At 41.5% G+C, this 17,398-nt stretch overlaps 1 protein-coding gene across 2 annotated transcripts in view; it reads right to left on the bottom strand.

Moving 5' to 3' along the window:
* Window positions 1-3,585: 3,585 nt before the first annotated feature.
* The window catches only part of lekr1 (Leucine-, glutamate- and lysine-rich protein 1), a 100,944-nt gene continuing 87,131 nt past the window's right edge, over window positions 3,586-17,398 (bottom strand). Inside the window, exons 11-13 of one of the 2 annotated variants that reach the window (XM_071496736.1) lie at window positions 15,707-15,871; window positions 14,001-14,225; window positions 3,586-6,166 (exon numbers count right to left, since the gene is read on the bottom strand). In XM_071496736.1, coding sequence (XP_071352837.1) covers window positions 5,717-6,166; window positions 14,001-14,225; window positions 15,707-15,871 — 840 coding nt within the window. In that variant the 3' untranslated portion in view covers window positions 3,586-5,716. The remainder of the gene's footprint in view (window positions 6,167-14,000; window positions 14,226-15,706; window positions 15,872-17,398) is intronic. The other variant, XM_071496737.1, reaches the window with a different exon arrangement.

Here is a 17,398-nt window from a genome sequence, read left to right as displayed (position 1 = left end):
CTCACTGATTTACCATTTCTTAATTTTGTTCTTTTATCTCACCTGTGTGTACAACATGCATGAGTACACACGGGCACAATTTAAACAAAGTTAATTACATTTACAGAGTTGATAAACAAACATATTTACCTAATCTAGAATTATAATTCCATTGTTTTCCCTAGTACAACTGATAATTTGCTTTCTTCATGTAAGATCTGTGTCTAAACCTCACGTATTTTAGAGAACTATTAGTTGTTGGTTATTTTATTATAGACCCATTATAGACCCATTGATCCTATTGAGACAACACCACAATGACTAACATGTCTCAATCAATTTACTCAACTAATAATTGCCGTTATTGCACGGAAGCTCATTTTTGCATTTCATTAAACTACTACTTCCATGCACTTCGCTCCTTAAAGGTCAGATCACATGTTGGCGAGACAAGCTGCTCGTTATTTAGTTTCTCGGTCGCTGTTGTGTTTCCGTCCTTCCTACAGGAAGCGACTGACTCACCACTGACGGTTTCTGTGACGTATTTACGGGAAAGTCCGGCCTTCTCACCACTACCATTGGAACATATCCATCCGCCAATTTAAAAGAAAGAAAAACATAATAATAATAGTAATAATAATAATAAAAATAAACGTTTATAACAGCAACTTAGTGGATTTCTATTAAGAAATCAGTATTCGTGTGTGTAATTTAGAACAATATACTGCAAGTCAGTAATATCTACTTAGTTATTTTGTTTTTAATTATTTGAATAGCCAATGCATAACCCAGGAAGGGCGAGCAGGTCAAAATAGTTTTAGACAAATAATGAACTTAATTTTAAGATTTTGGTTTTGATTATGCCAATGAAGGTGCAGTTCAATGTGAACCTGTCAATACAGGGAACATTGTGTTCACTCACTGTTCAGCCCTCAGGATTTATTATAACAGCCTGAAGCCCTGCAGTAACTAAAAACAGACAGCAGAGAGAGGCAAAGACCCACCAATTTTGATTTCTGAAAATCTGGCACCCTCAAGTGGAGCTGTGGGTTTCTCTGGTTTATGGGGGTGGCCCTGTGACCTTGTACCAAATTCCCACCAATGCAGTTGACAGCAACTGTCCTGCATTGTTCAAGCTTCACTACAAGTAATTTGGTGATTTGATTAATTGCAAATGTGCAATGGGAATGTACAGCACTTAAGTTAAATGTCGCTGTGACTGCACCTAATCTTGAGGTCCTGTTATGTAGGGGCCCTGGTCAAAATCCAGTTTTAAGATCTTAATCAATTTAGTTTCTACCAGTGTTTCTAACCTTTTGGCTCAAGTCCTCTTAAAATGTAGCACTGTCTACTTTCTACCTCTTAGACTGTTTAATTTGAATACTAGCTAAAAGTAAAACTATCTGATACAAATATTTCACAAAATAGCTAAGATTTAAGTAAGGTACTCTTCTATCCTATTAATCATCTTGTGAACCCTCAAATTTATTTTGTGATTGATGGACTGGTTTAAATTATGCTCACATGGTGCATATTCACAGATAAAGTTGTTTTTTAATCGAATTACCTCAAACTGAATGACATATAGCAAACCTGGGGCCAGGTAGATTTCCAGCTTTGGTTCTTGTCTGGGTCAGCGGGAAATGAAGTTGCGATGTTTGGTCCGTGAGCAGTTGTACATGTGGACAGCAGGGTACATATAAAACTCACAGAGGGAGGAAATAGGGGCATCAGTAGGAGCCCAAGAGCAAATTGTTGCTACGTGACCCACTCACAATTTAATGCCGCCATGGTTGGTTGTTTCCTGAGGTTATATATATTTGCATGTGTGTGTCTGTGTGCATCTGAAGCTTTTATGAGCAACAGCTGTAATCATGCAAACATAGCATGGAGGTCTACTTTCATAAACTGTTTGAGGCTCTATGTGGCATGTAAGGGACACACACAGTCTTCAGTTTTACTAATACACCACATAAGGTGGCAGACTGAGGTCTCATTGTCCCTGTCATAAATCAACACCTACAACTGGCACCTCTGGCCCCTGCACTTACGCAGTTACCACAACGACAAGAATGCTGAGCATTCTTTCTCCGGTTGCCTGGGTGACACTAGTTATAGGGTGTGGGAGGGCTCACATCGGGGACGGCAGAATTCCGGAACGACCATAACCGCACAGGAGAGAGGCGTTCAGGGACGCCTAGTGACGAACAAGGGCTTAGTTATACACACACGCCACTCCCTGTAGCGTGTGTGTGTTTACGAGCAACTTGCACAGATTCTCCAGGGACACGTGTGCATGCCTGCCCTGCTATGATAATTACTGCAAGGAGATCACACTTCAAATTCATACGTACACACGCATGGCATGCGTGTGTACGTATGAATGTTTGTGTATGTGGGGGCATTTGTTAAGGGGGCGTAAATCTGAACGTTTAAGTGTGGTCAAAACGTCATCCATGCCAACGTAATGGGGCTTTGTGCTTTATGCCTGTTACGAAATTGTTTCAAGGACTTGTATCTATTCAAGCCAGATCTCTCTCACACAGATGCCTCAAGGCTGTTTCTCAAACACACACACACACAGACAAACCAGGAAGGACAGCAGGTCAAGGGCTACAAAGCAAGGGCATGAGCAAAGGAAAAAGCCTCAGTAAAAGAGCAGAGGGGAGTAGAAGAGAGAGAGCTGACTGGATCAAAAATAAAGCGAAGGCACAGATAGCTGTGGAGGAGAGGCTGAAAGGGAATTGCTTTTTAGCAACAGGGTCAAAGGGGTTGAATACCAAAAGAAGGCCAAAGAGATTAAAAGAATATTGACACAAAGAGGGATTTATGTGCATGTGTGTGCCAGAGATACAGCGCAAGAGAACAGGGTGTTTGTGTTTTGAGGGAGACAGACAGTGTGTGCGGTTAGAGCAGAGAGTGAGTGTGTCAAAGACACGGAGTGTGTGTTGTGGGATAGAGAAGAAGGAGCAGGGACAGTGTGTTAACACCTCTCTGACTGGCAAAGAAAGAGGTTATCTCTTCAAATACACAGCAGACATGCAGGTCACATTGAGAAGGAAGTATAATGGGGATAAAAGGAAAGGTTGAAGGTCAGACGTGGAGAATGTGAGCAGTTGTCAAAAGGTACATGCACATGTCTTGAATAGACCCTTATTCACAGCAGATTGTATTTGTTGAAGTGGGAAAAGAACAGATGTAAATAATAGCAAACACAGCCACCACTTACAGGCATATGCATGCGTTTCATACACACACGCAACACAAGCAACACAGCCAAAGCCATGAGCCACTGGCTGCAGTTAGCAGAAGATTTAACTATTAAAAACGTTCGACATAGCCACTCATCACCTGCTTTCATGGTGAATCTACCTTCATGACGAATCACTACAACACATTCAGATATTACAGGGCAATGGAATTTGCAGTCTGTCCAGGAGAAGTTCTCTCCATTTCTGAAATGCTTCACTGATATGGATACGTCCATCTGAGGGGAAGTTCATAGCATATGCATTTGTAGAACAGCCAATAGAAATGCTCTCTCTCTCTCTCTCTCTCTCTCTCTCTCTTTGAAAAGTGATTGGCCGAAGTCTCCCTACCTGGACTAGATTTTTAGAGTATGAAAACAGAGCCAAGAGGAGGTGAAGACGTCTAGTTTGCTCTCAGACGACTTGCAATACAATATACTGACAGATGATTATGGAATTTTTGTTCATGGAGACCAAAAAATGACTGCCTACCCCAGCTTTAATAATGGCTTCATTCCATTGTTGAGTGTCCCAGTAAAGCCATGTCTACAAGACCAGAACCCTGGATCTGACTCACTTAAATGAAACGCAGACACCAACATTAATGTTATTAATTCCACCTGTGCCTTTCCTGACAAGTCAAAATGACCACAATGTGTCTGCTGCACCGAATACCAAAAACTGTCAGGAACTTAAAGTTGGCATCCAAAGTTTGGGTTGAAAAATGAATCTTCACTCAAGGTCCCCTTACTTGTTTTTTTTTTTTTGCTGTTTTCCAGGTCAATTACTGAACTGAACTGAACAAAAGATAGACTTGCACCAGCATGGAATATTTTAAAACAATAACCACCCCTAAGGCTGGAACTCGCAATCACATGCAGTGTGTTTTCTTACAAGTAATGTCTTCCTCTTTCACACATATGGACGCACGCAGGCTACATTGTGATGTTCACCATACAATCGATGTCCTTCACAGACATTACGTGATTACAGAAAGTGAGCGGTGGCGGTGTTAGGACAGAAACAATCATTCACCGGAGACACACCCACATGCACATGGCAAAATGAGTAAACACACACAAGGCCACACACCAGCACACTCTCAAACACAGGAAGGCAACAAGAAGTCAGCTGCAAAGCATAAAATAAATGCAACCTGTGCCACATAAATCACTTCAAGGGAATATCTATTGTTTTTTAAAAAGGAGCAGTTAGGGATTGTTTCTTAAATTAAGTCTACTCACTCAAGTTTCAGTGAAATAACAATGATAATAGTTTACAGCATCTGAAAGATTTTTCTGGAGTAATTAATTTTTATTAGGAAATAAACAACCAACTCTATCAAATAAATTAACGCCTAAATTAAATTCTTTAATGCAAATACATGTTAGCCCACTTTAAGAAAAAACATGATTCAGTTAGTCATGTGTGATAGGAAACCTCTCATTTACCTCTCTGACAAAAACAGAGGAGGTGGAAAATTTGGTTTTAATGGCAGAGAATGTTCATTGTTCTGTATTTCAGAGTGTCCTTTCTGCAGAGGTTTTTAGCAGATAAACCATATGTGCGTGTTTTGGCAAACAGAGGAAACGTTGGCAGGGTAAAATCATTATCATCCCACTGTTTCTGTACGAACGACATGCACATGCATTGTCTCGCAGGCGGATTGGAGGAGAGGACACGGGGAAGTCAGACCAAAAGCTTTCCATGTGTGCCAGTGAGCAGGGAAATTAGTCCCATGCCACACATACACACACACACACACACACACACACACACTTCACGCATTTCTCCCATCATGCCAATTCATCCCAAATGTAGAGTTAGAGGAAGAGAGAGAGGGAGGGAGGCATGGAAAGACCTTGCACGGAGTGAATGATGTCAATAACACACAATGCCTCAGGGGAGAGGGCTGGGTAATTGTTGTGTGTCTATGTGTGTGTGTGTGTGTGTGTGTGTGTGAGGTTTGTGTGTGTGTCTGGTGGGGCTTGCCTTACAGTTTCTTTTGTGTTTGTCTGCCTTTTGTTTGTGTCCACGGGTGGCAAGGGACATGCTGTCATGCTCCTTCAGTCCTGCTCTTGTGACAGGCTGTGAGTGTTTGCATGTATCTGTGTGCACATTTGTGTGTATATACTGTGTGCGTGCGGGGTGTTTGTCTGTGAAATACAGTGCGTGCCAGCGAGACTGCGTGAGTCGGGCTGTGAGAAAACAAGTGCATGTCTGTCGGAGAGTGTGTCCTGGGAGTTTGCTGTAGTACGAACAGGACTCAGCAGTTGTGGCTTGCGTATCAAGTGTGTGCCAATGTGTGCATATGTGTGTTTATGTGAGACAAGCAGTTAGAGGGATATTTGACTAAAATACATGTATTATTACATTTTAAAGCGTGAAAAAAAAAACCCAAAACCATTACAATACTATGATTAATATTAAAATACCATTTCAAAACAACACTGAGATTACATTTTATTTTGGTGTTTTATGATTTCTTTTCACAGTCTCTCTTTCCTCCCCATCACTAAACTGACCTTACGTTTGACTTCACTGACTGTGCTGCTTGCTTTGAGTTTGGGCAGTGAACCCCCTTGCGGTTTTTCCCCACCAAACACCCCGCCAGCATTCCAGGACCCCGAACTCCTCCCTGCTCCCTCTCCATCTGTACCCCGGCCTCTGTCTTTGTCTGTGCAGGCAGGGGAGCATCGCAGTGTGTTTGGGGAGGTTGAAGAGCGAGTAAGAGGTACACGGGCTTGACTATGGAGATGGAACTGCTTGTTCCCTGGGGGTGTGTCTCTCTCCATGGGGATTGGAGGAGACCTGGAGGAGCCCTGATGAGACACTGGGGAGCGCAGCCCAAGGAGCTCCTCTTGAGCTTTAGACAGAGCAGCAGTCAGCTTCTCCCTCTCCTCACACTCCCTCCTTACTGTCTCCTGGAGTAATGCCACCTGCAGGGTGTTAATGGAGAAAGAGTATAAGTACAAGCTGTAATTTATTGTATGGATTCTTTCTTAAAACAACACTGTTGTTTCAAACAAAAAAGGATAATTTCATCTATTTCATCTACCGAAACAGGTCAGCATTTTGGGAAATTTGCTCATTTGCTTTCTTTTCGAGAGTGTGATAAAAAAATGGATATTAACTTAAGACTTATGTGTTGCGTACAGAGCTGGAGTTACTATGAAGCTAGCCTAGAATTAAACAGCTAACCTGGCTCTCGATAAAGTTAAAAAATCCACCTACCAACACCAAAGAACCTGACTTATTTACACTGTGTATCTTGTTTTTTAACCCCTACATGAAAAAATAAATGAAGAGTTTTCTTGTGAACAAAGTTTCTCTCAGACAGTTTGAATTCATTTGCTGCCTCTAAAAAATATCTGCAAAGCCATTTGTAAACCTGTCTTGTTTATACCCATGTTTACTAGCTAGGGGTTTTTCTGTCACATTACTGCCACCTACCACACTGTAATGTTTACATGACATTCACATATGGTCACATGTGCGTCCTTGAGTTCAGGCCCATGCACGAGACAAATAAAAAGCCCACTCATGAAATCATTGTTCGAAAGCTCCACAGGGGAATGTTTGAGGCTTTGTAGTGAGGGAGAATAACAGAGAGTAAGGTTTGAGACAGAGAGTCAAAATGCAAAACACAAAGAAACAAAAAGAGAATAATTTTTACTTCAATCTGAAACTCACTTCACTGGTCGTGAATACAGAAGAAAGAGGGTAACCATTCTGAGCAGCTCAATGACACTAAGAACTGGCACAGTCAAGGAGACTTGGTCAACAAGACCTACACAGGCAGGCTCCTCTAACACAGTCACAGCGATCCAGTATTAATAGCATGTCGTGCACACAGAACAGTATCTTGCATTTCAAAAGCAAAAAGTACAAAGATGTAAAAATCCCCAATTAAAGAATAAGTGTGAAACACACATGGAGCTAAGGATTCAAACTGAGATGCAGACGAACTGTGCAGATGCAAACTGAAGAATAAATATATGGTACGTGTGCATTTCTAAACCTCAGGATCACAAAACACTGTGAGAGGACAGTTGATGATGGGAAGTGAATATGTGATACATTATATTGTTTATCATCGGGTCTACTGAGAAATAAAACCTGTTCCTCTAAATCTCGTCTGATTAAAATAAACTACAGTTCTTGCTATGTGACAGCCTGACAAAAATAGGACGAAATACCGAAGCTGCTCACTTCATGTCCTCTGTGCCAGATTTCAAAAATAAATAGCTGCTCTTGCAACGGCCCTTCATAGTTTTCTCATGACTTTACATGCATTTCCTACCAGTATGGCATATGGCCATAAATACTGCTCACTGGCTCATTTAATTACAGACACATGCCATTTGAATGGTTTACATCATCGCGACCATCTGCTGTCTGATAACAGACACGTGTTGTATGCATCCCGAAATGTTCCGGTGACTTAAATACTAGAATTTAAAAAATGCTTTTGAGAAGATTGAGGCAGATTCCTGTCAGCATACTGCACAAATCATAAGTCACTGGCTTTACATTTGGCACACATAGTATGTGTATTGTGTGGCTTCCAAAATAGCCTTACTACATTCTAATTACATCACATTTTGAGAAGAAAGGTACGGTAGACCGCTTCACTCGCATCAAGAAAATGAATTTAACTCTAATGACACTAAGTAACTTTTGCTGAACAAGAGCCACTATTAACACAAGTGATAATTTACATAGTTATGCCAGTTATGCAGCACTATTGTCTAAAACCCCTCTTCAACTGGTCAAAAGACCAAGTGAAACCCGCCAACATCTGGCTTTTGTCAGCAATAGAAATGGGTATAATCGGCATTCACACCGGGGTTAAATGACTCTGCAGTAGAAGCAGGTATTCATCGGCTCTAACCTGCTAACTTTCGCCTGATTTCCTGCTGTAACGTCTTTCAGTGCACAAAGAAACCGTGAACAGACCTGTCACCTGCCCAGCACTGTGCTATCAAACCAGGAAACACCATGGCTCCACTGCACATGAGGATAAAAAAGTGAGCTGAAGCCCTGAAATAAGTTTTTAAACACACATAGAGTTCATCTGTATTGAAAACAAACCAGTTATCAAGTGAAATTCCAACTATTTCCACCAAAGAAAATATTAATACATCTCATGGGTTACAATAATGTGATCCACTTGTGAGTATATGTTGTTTGTTAGACTCAGATGATTAACCACAGGATGCGACATGCTAATCAGTGAGCTTTTAATACTGTCATTAGCCACACAAGTGAAACTAGTGTTCATGTTTCATCAGTATTTTAGCCCTAGTCTGATGTGTGGCGCTGTGTGAATGCTTTGCTGGCATGCAGAATGATTAAAGGTTAAGGGATGATCCAAAACATAGGCTGCCTGTCTGGGAGTTGTGTGTGTTTTTGAAGGTGGTGTTTGTACAGTATCTCCCTACTGCCAGGTGTTAAGACTCTGCATGCGCATCATTCGTTAGAAGACAACGTGACTTGTGACTGTGTATGTTTGACTGCGGTCCTTGTGGTTGAGGGAAACCCCCAGTAATGGAGGATATATAACAAACGTGTGTATGCTCACTTTTTGCGCTCATGGTTTGTGTATGTTTCCTTATATGTGTCTGTAATTGTCAACATATGTGTTTTAATAAGTGCCTATATGCCCCTATATCCATGTTCCATTCACAGGGTGTCATGCCTTATGCCACTGTACGCAATTATTGCGGGAGTGTGTGTGTGTGACAGTTTGCACATGTTTTTGGCCACTTTCTTTCTGGAGTCTCCTTCCTGTCTGTTTATATGCAGGCGTGTGTTAGATCCTGTGTGTGTGTGCATGTGTGTGTGTGTGTGTGTGTGTGTGTGTGTCTCGTGCATGGCAGTCTAGCTGTAGAGAGAGACAGCCATCATTAGTGGCTCCTAGTGAGAGCAGGATTACAGGGCTATTAGATGGAAGTCACACGCAGACCCACAGAGCCCCTCCTTTTAATCTAACACTGTAAACCACATTCCACTGGCAACACACACACACACACACACATGTGTGAAAAAACCCTAATGAACATATATGTATGTACAGATGCTTATAGGCTTGCATTAAGAGGGACTACCACATCCAAATGCATGTACAGATACACACACACACAAACACACACACCAGTTTTGACCGTGTGTGTTGTGTCTTCTGTGTGTTGTGTGACCTCAGTGCTGTTAGTGGGAGGTTAAAGGTCATGCGTCTTTTCCCCAGACACAGTGACCTTTTCCTCTTGTCCTGGTCCATCTGCAACAAAGCCAGAGAGGGAGGAGGGAAGGGATAGAGAGTCAAGGAGAGTCAGGAAGGGGGGAGAGAGTGATAGAGAAAGACAAAAGAGAGAGAGGGAAACAGAGAGGGAGAACATAAAGGAGAGTCAGAGAGAAAGAGTTTGGGTGGGGCACAGAGAAAACAAAGCACTGAGGGACAAGAGAGCAATTCAGACTGAATGGGGCAGAGGATGTTTGTGGGTGTGTTCTTGCGTGCGTCCATGTGCTCAATTACACGCAATTAGCTGCACAAATTTTTAATCACCATAATGTATCAGCTGTAGAACGACTTGCTTGTACAAGATCGTATATACACTTTTGAAAAGTTCGAGTAGCACAAAGCTTAAAACATTCACAATACAACCATACCAAATACTATTTCTGCAAGAAATTAAGATACAGTTTATAAATGAAACATGATATACATAATAACAATATAGTGTATTGTTATCAAATGAATGTGTTCAATGATATTGTAATAGTAAAGACGAAAAGGTTCAGAGACTTACATGAAAATCTATCTCCTTACAAATGGAACTCCTTGACCTTTTAGAAGAGGACACAGTTTTATGGAGATGCAATCGCCACTTAGAGTGGATCTGTGATTTTCCTTCTTGAAGACACTACTGGAATTGGTAGATTTGGGCTTTTCAATCATGACTGTTTTGAGGAACTATGGTAAGTGTTGTTCTAGTCTGTATATGTAGTTGTAAAGTAGTTACAACTGGTGCTGATGAGCAGGTTCCACACAAGCTCATCAGGTTCAGGTTTGTTGGCAGAGGCATACTATGAGATTCAAAGTTTATGGACACGTATGACAAATAATGGCAAATGTGTCCTTCAAACCCTGGCATACAAGGCACTACCATACTTTTAACATTTAGCATTTAGAAGTCATAGCATTTGTGAAAACGAAAAATAATTTTTTTTTAATGTATTTAAATTACAAAATGTTTGTGTCATTTGAATTGACCCTTTTAAATATCAGTCCTAAAATTACTCTTTTATCCCCAGAGATTGATCCGTGTTTTCTTGTCTTGAAATCTGACTGGGGGAAAGGTCACCGGCACACTCCTTCAGTTAATGATGAAAATGCCTCGACACTGCAACAGTGTCTTGGCAACAGAGCAATATCACAAGGTCATGATCAAAACCTGATTATCTCTAACGAACACACACACACACAGACATCCACAGATCAATAAAACTTTTGCAGAGAAGATGATGATGGAGGCTTGGGTTTGAATTAGATAAGAACTTAGAGAGATCATTAGAGACAGAAGAAAGAAAGAAAGAAAGAAAGAAAGAAAGAAAGAAAGAAAGAAAGGCCATTTAAAAGGATTGTACTGATTGATCAGCTCTAAAACTACAGGCACAACACAGTAAAAAAATTATCCCTTTAAATTAGTGAAGAAAGATGGAAAAAAAAGGGTGGTGGGGGGAAGGAGCTGCTGTGCTGAGGGTCCATGAATGATATAAAAGAGCATGTCAGCTGTGAAATTGGCATCAGGGCACCTTGGTTGAACCCCCCCCCCCCGACAGGCACTATGAGAGAGAGGCGGTTAAAAGGGAGGGCTGCACTGGGCCACTGACATGGCTTAGTGACCCAGGAATGGATTTGTTGTGCTGACTGACTTGTGTATAAACAAATGTTCCACCTTCTTTTTTAAGATTTTAGATTTCAGTTTTTAAACTGAACCATTTTCCTTCACAGAAATTACCTGAAAGAACTCTCGCAGTGAATCTTGTCATATTGGTGTTGTACTTTGGGAAGCAGCACATGAAGAATGGTTATTTAAAGGTGAATGCAAAATCAGTTATTCCGTGGCATCTTTCCCCCCTCATGTATAATTCCACAGGTGTTGTTTGAACTTTGGACTGTAGTTTTGCTGTCATCCCCTTGCAAATGAACGTGGTGTTGGGCTGACAGGTTTACTTGTATTTTAGGATTTAAAGGTTTGTTCACTCATGTTCAGCCATCTGTGTTGATTCAAAATTTTACAATGTTCAAGCTGCACTACTGAATAGTTTTATATAAGAATGGCTCAAAATGGTTTTTGTAATATGAAAGGTGCACTTGTCATGATGAACCCACAGAAATGATCACCTGATCTGCAGTTACTTTAAGATCTACGGAGCCTTGTAGTAATTTTCAGTTAATTGTTTTTGTTGCAGGTTCTGTGTTTTGGTTCAGTCTCACTGCTCTCATAAACCTTTTTTTTCCAGCCAATGCATGCAGCTGTTTTCAGCAACATGACTAAGTCAAAGCGTAGTATACGGCTGGACCACGTATGGTCAATGTGAGAAATGAAAGAGATGTAGCAGAAAACGGTTGTGGGACCGCTGTAAATAAGTGACATCATCGCAGTTTATTTTCAGTCTGCCTAATGTCAGCCAGTTTCAGCCCCTTATCTGGTTGCTTCTCTCCTACTCTCTGTGCTCACATATACAATATTTAAATATAGCTATTCCCAATAAAGCCATTCTCATTTATGTTTTTCTGTTTCTGTTGTTGAAATAGCCTAATGACCAGTCTGACAAAAATATGTCGCCCGAGCAGTAGCCTGGCTGTTCACACCAAGAGTGCATTCTGCTCCTCTGCTCTTTTTTAATCACACGTAGAGCTGATCTTTAAAATAACCTCATAAATGTACAATGTATAGCTCTTTATGTGTTCCTGGATAAGCGGAAAGCCGCATCTTATGCAACAATGAAGTTAAAAGGACTGTTGCCTTGTGTGGTGATCTGCCAGGAGATGCTCTCCTGCCTGTGTGTGTGTGTGTGTGTGTGTGTGTGTGTGTCTGCTCGCCTGTCTCGCTCTCTGTTTGGGCACTCTGATTTGTTTACCTGTTGCTAAGGTGGCAACACTGGAGGCTGTAAACTCCCTCCGAATAGAAACTGTTTGTGCCAATTCACTTGGGGAATTCATTTGGGCCAGTGGGGAAACTCTAACACTCTGCTAGCTAACCGATAGTGTAACTTCTTAACTCAGTCATGTTTGAGTCGGTTGACCAACTCACTCACTGGACAATCGTGTTCCAACCAACATTTGCAGTCCAGCCAAAATAGCTCTGCTCTAAGAAACAAAAAACACCATTACCCGTCTAGCACCAAAAGGCAAACAGACAGAGTTAGCAATTAGCTGATGAACATGTGGAGCAACTCCCAGCCTAACAGCAGTAAAATATTACACATCAGGAGCTGGTGGAGACCAAAATGCAGCTACAAAGTGACAATTAGACTTAGAAACATGACTCCAAATGAAAGCTAATGTTGCTCTGTGACTGATGGAAGTCTAACACATTCAGAAATATCAACAGGGTGATGATGTGTCAGTGCTGAGTTTACAGCTTGTTTCACTGCCTCCGAGTGGCCAAAAAGATTAATTAATAATTTTTTACATATCATTTCACAGTTTTTCTAAAAGCAAAACTCTTTCTAGTTTCAAGTTGCTGCAGTAAATTCCCTCATTATGAAATAGAGGAAGGCAAAAGAAAAAGATAAAACTAAAGAAGCAGGATTTTTATAAGTTAGAGGTTTGTTTGTGTGGGGACCGTGTGTGTGTTGTGCCTGTATGTGAGTTAGTGGTCAGACAGTTGAGATGTGTCGTGACTGCAGCGTTAGACTTCTCCCCTCAGGACAGACGCCCATGTGTTAACACACACACACAAACATACACATACAGAGAGAGAGAGAGAGAGAGAGAGAGAGAGAGAGAGAGAGAGAGAGAGAGAGAGAGAGAGAAACACACAAATAAAGACAGGAATATACATATTCACCCAGAATGTCTGGCAAAGTCACTCCTGCTCATCTCTTTAGGATGCTGTCCTTCCTGTCCCATTTTTGGTCTTGTTCACAAAATTTCTTTCCAATACTCTCCTTTATTCACTCCGTCACACTCTCTCTCTCTCTCTCTCTCTCTCTCTCTCTCTCACACACACACACACACACACACACACACATACAGTTGCCACTCTTCCATTGCTTCCTTCCTCCAGGCTCTTCTTTGTATGCCCCATCCTGCTTCCCCTATGCACTGCCTCCCTCTTTTCACTTTTTGTTTCTCACTTTAATTCAGCTCCATTTGGATAGTGCTGGCACAGAAATCCATCACTGCACACTCTGCTGCCAAAGCAAACATGAACTCTGTCTGTCTCTGTCTCTCACCCTCCCTCTCATTTAACTCTCTCTCACTCCCTGCCTTTTTCTGTGACCACACTCACACAAACACACACCTACTAAATTTAATCCAGATCTGCTGGCACAGAAACACATCAGTAGAATATATGAAGCCCATGCAAACCTCTCTTTGCTGTAACACTTTTTCTGTCTTTCTTATCCCTGTGAGGACAATCTGAGCACTACACAATGGAGAAACATTTGCAACACATATGCACAGGCGATGACACACACACACACACACACACACACACACACACACACACAAACGCACACACACACACAGATGCACACCTCTTCTTGCAGTCCAGCATTCCTCTCAGTCATGAGCTGTAGCTCAGCTTTAGCTCGGCTTAGCTGTAGTGCCTCCTGCTGCTGGGAGATCAGCAGCTCCTGATGTATCTCCTCCTCTCTCCTTCTCCTCTGCTCGTCTTGTGTCCTCTTCTCCTCCTCCCTGCTCCTCCTCTCCTGCTGCAGCTCCTCTGTCAGGCCCCGCAGCTCCTGCTCTCTCTGCTCCAGCTGGAGAAGAAGAAAATCAGCGTATATATTGTTTTCCCTACAAGTCTTGGTGTTACAATTCAATTCTGTCTGCCACTCGTTTCAAAACATCCCTGGAAAAAGAAGGCTCAATTTACTGCACAAAGGAAGTACTCTGCTTAGGGGAGGGGGCCTCAGGTTGGTGAAGTGGGCCCAGTCCTGGAACATACATACACTGGGATTAGTCCTGATGGCCAGTCTGACTATGGAAAGAGCTCTGGAACAACTTATTACTAAAATAAGGTGCTTTATTGCACTGAGATGAGGGTTTCCAGTTTAAACTGGGATTCTTGCAGTTGTTTCTAGCCAGGCTGATAGCGGTAGCCATGTGCCAACAGTAATGCCACTCAGGAAACCTGAAAAGTCATCTGGTTCTACATTAAATTAATAGAAACATTCATTTATAAATTTCATTCGTCACATCATCAAATCAAAAATACCACCACAAATGATTCTTTTTAGCATTCTGTTATCACATTGATTCACCCAAATGTGCTGCAAAAATTACAGGGAACTCAAGGTGGCATAAACATCACCAGACTTTAATGGGCTCTGCGTCACATGTTGCAAGCAACAGGTTTTCTGTTACTTCGTCTAGATTTTGCACAGAAAGTAGGTGGGAGGGAAACTTGCTGTGCCAGACACAGTAGGGGCTGAAGAGACTGAAGTGGAATTCTCAGTTTTACTAACTGTCACTACCGGTCATATTAGCGAAGTGCGTTAAAATGTTCTTGTCTTTTGCTTTTTATCTACAGTGCAAGTGGGTCAATGTGGGTGGAAATATATATATATATTTCAGGTTGTGGGTAACAGTGGGAAGCCTCTTCACCTAATGTGTCATTGTTTTCTGCTGTCTCACCCCCACTGTCTGGATTTAAAGTCTCTCTGTCTCTGTCTTTCTTCCTTCTTTATCCCCTAATTACACACAGAGACTAACCACAGTGTCATCCACACTGACTCTCTGCATGGATGTGCATTTGTCAGTCGTCTGTAGTCATAATGGAAGTTCCAGTGATGCAGAAGGCATGTAAAGGAATAAATCACACAAACACAGATAAGAAGAAACAGAGACAGAAACAAAAAATAATTAGAATGGTATTACACATAGAAACAAAATGGGAACTCCTGGTCTTAAATTAATGGAAGGCAGAAAGTCACAGAGAGAAGACAAGCAGGCAGAGAGTGGACATACAGGGAACTGAAGCAACCAGAGGAGAAGAGGCAAGATGAGAGAGAGAAAGATTGGTCACTGAAGCACATGTTCAGTCTGTCTGTTATAACAGAATGATTTCTCTGCATGCCATCTACTCTGATTTCTTTCTCAAACTACGGCAAGGACAGAGAGGAGATCATGGAAAAAAAGACAAAAAGCGGAAGCTTTATATTAAATAAATATAAGGATTAGTGCTGATGAAAAGTGATGTGATGTGTTCAGTGGTCACTTTCAACTCACAGGTACACACCTTCTGTTGAAGCTGTGTGCCGTCTCGCTGGTATTGTAGAAGCAGCTGTTGGTTCTTCTCTCTGTCAATTGTTAGCTCTAGCTCCACCTCCCTGCGAAACTCCTCCATCTGTTCCCACAGGTGCAATGCATTCTGGGTTCTCTGCTCTTCAAGGGAAGCAGCGAGCTGCAGAATCAAAGATGAAGAAAAGGGACACATTTACACACTAGGTTGAGTATGTGTGTTCATTCTCACACACAATATTGTACGGCAGTATCGCCATTTAAAACAGAAAGACTTTGCCTTTGAATGTTAAACAATAAAAAATACACTTTTCATCATCAAAAGCATTAGTGTCTATACTATGTAAACTCTAAGGAGAAGTTCATTCTAGCCCACATCCTAAGGCCTGTCTCTAATTCAGAGTCCTGAAAGAGACTGTGAAGTGTTGATTTCTTCATGATATAAACAGGAAAGAGGAAGGTCACACAAAGCTTTGTGAAACAAGAAGCACTGAGACAACAGTGGTGTTTTAAATCGCTTGATATAAAACGCTCATGCAACCTGAAAATGTCACAAATTTGAACCTCTTAAAGTTTTTTTAGCTGCCAGGGAAGGTTTTTAAAAAGATTTGCCATGTTTGACACACTGGTGTGTCTGGGCACACATTTTATCTCAAAAGAAATGCCGTCATACCCCAGTCTCTAACCTCTACAAGACACTTTTGACAAATGTGTTATTGTTCCATGGTGTATTACATGTCATTAGTGGTGCGAGCTCCAAATAGAAACAATGTCTTAACCCTTTTTCTGATATATGAGGAGGACTTTGCGCGATTGTTCCTTGTCATCATACTCTGGCAGTCAAAAACTGAATTGTTGGGGACATAAAACACCAGCTTTAGCTCTTATAAGAGTGAAGCTAAAGTTGCATGTGACATATTTTTAGTCAGGCTTGGCCAAGACCACCTTGTTTTCTTTCCACCAGCACTAGAGATCAGACGAACTGAGCGTCTGTGCCATGGGCTGGGATCATTGTGGCTGTGTGTGTGTTTATCTGTGTGAGCGTGCATTTATGCGTGCAAGCATGAAAAAAGAGAAACAGTGGATGTGGGTGTCAGAGGAAAAAAAAAAAGGACATTCTGGCGTGTGAAAATGTGTATATTTGAGCCTGTGTGTGCGTGTGTATTATGCTTGGGGTTTGAGAGACTGTATGAGAGACTAAGATTGCGTGTGTTGGATCAAATGAGAAAACACCACTTCCTCTTTGCTGGGTGAATGTACGTGTGAGGAGCAGGGATGGTTTGTGTGTGTGTATATCCTTTTGTGTGTGCGCGAGTGTGTGTATGTACACAGCTGCCGTTTGTATTTAAAAAGTGCACAAGAGTGACCACTTCCTTTCACTGGGTATAAAGCCATGTGGAGTCAGGAAGCCCAGACTGAACAATAACCTATATGGATTTGTGTCACCGTCCCAGTGCATATATCGGTCTTTACATGTGCAGTACATGTTTTAGTGTGTGTGTGTGTGTCTGTGTGTTCATCTGTCCTATGGCATGTACCATGACATATTTACATCAATTGTATGTTTGGCACTTTTTAGAGTAAGAATAGAATAGAATAGAATAGAATAGAACAGAATAGAAGAGAATAGAACAGAATGGGCCAAACATATTTTTTTAATATTTTCAATTTGTCTTTGATGCTTGATGAT

This window comes from Trachinotus anak, unplaced genomic scaffold (genome assembly GCF_046630095.1).
Source record: "Trachinotus anak isolate AG129_WGS33_773 ecotype Australia unplaced genomic scaffold, CSIRO_AGI_Tana_v1 ptg000014l, whole genome shotgun sequence".
Lineage (NCBI taxonomy): Eukaryota > Metazoa > Chordata > Actinopteri > Carangiformes > Carangidae > Trachinotus > Trachinotus anak.
The sequence above is the reverse complement of the archived record's forward strand: the minus strand, read 5'-3'. Positions and strand labels throughout refer to the sequence as shown.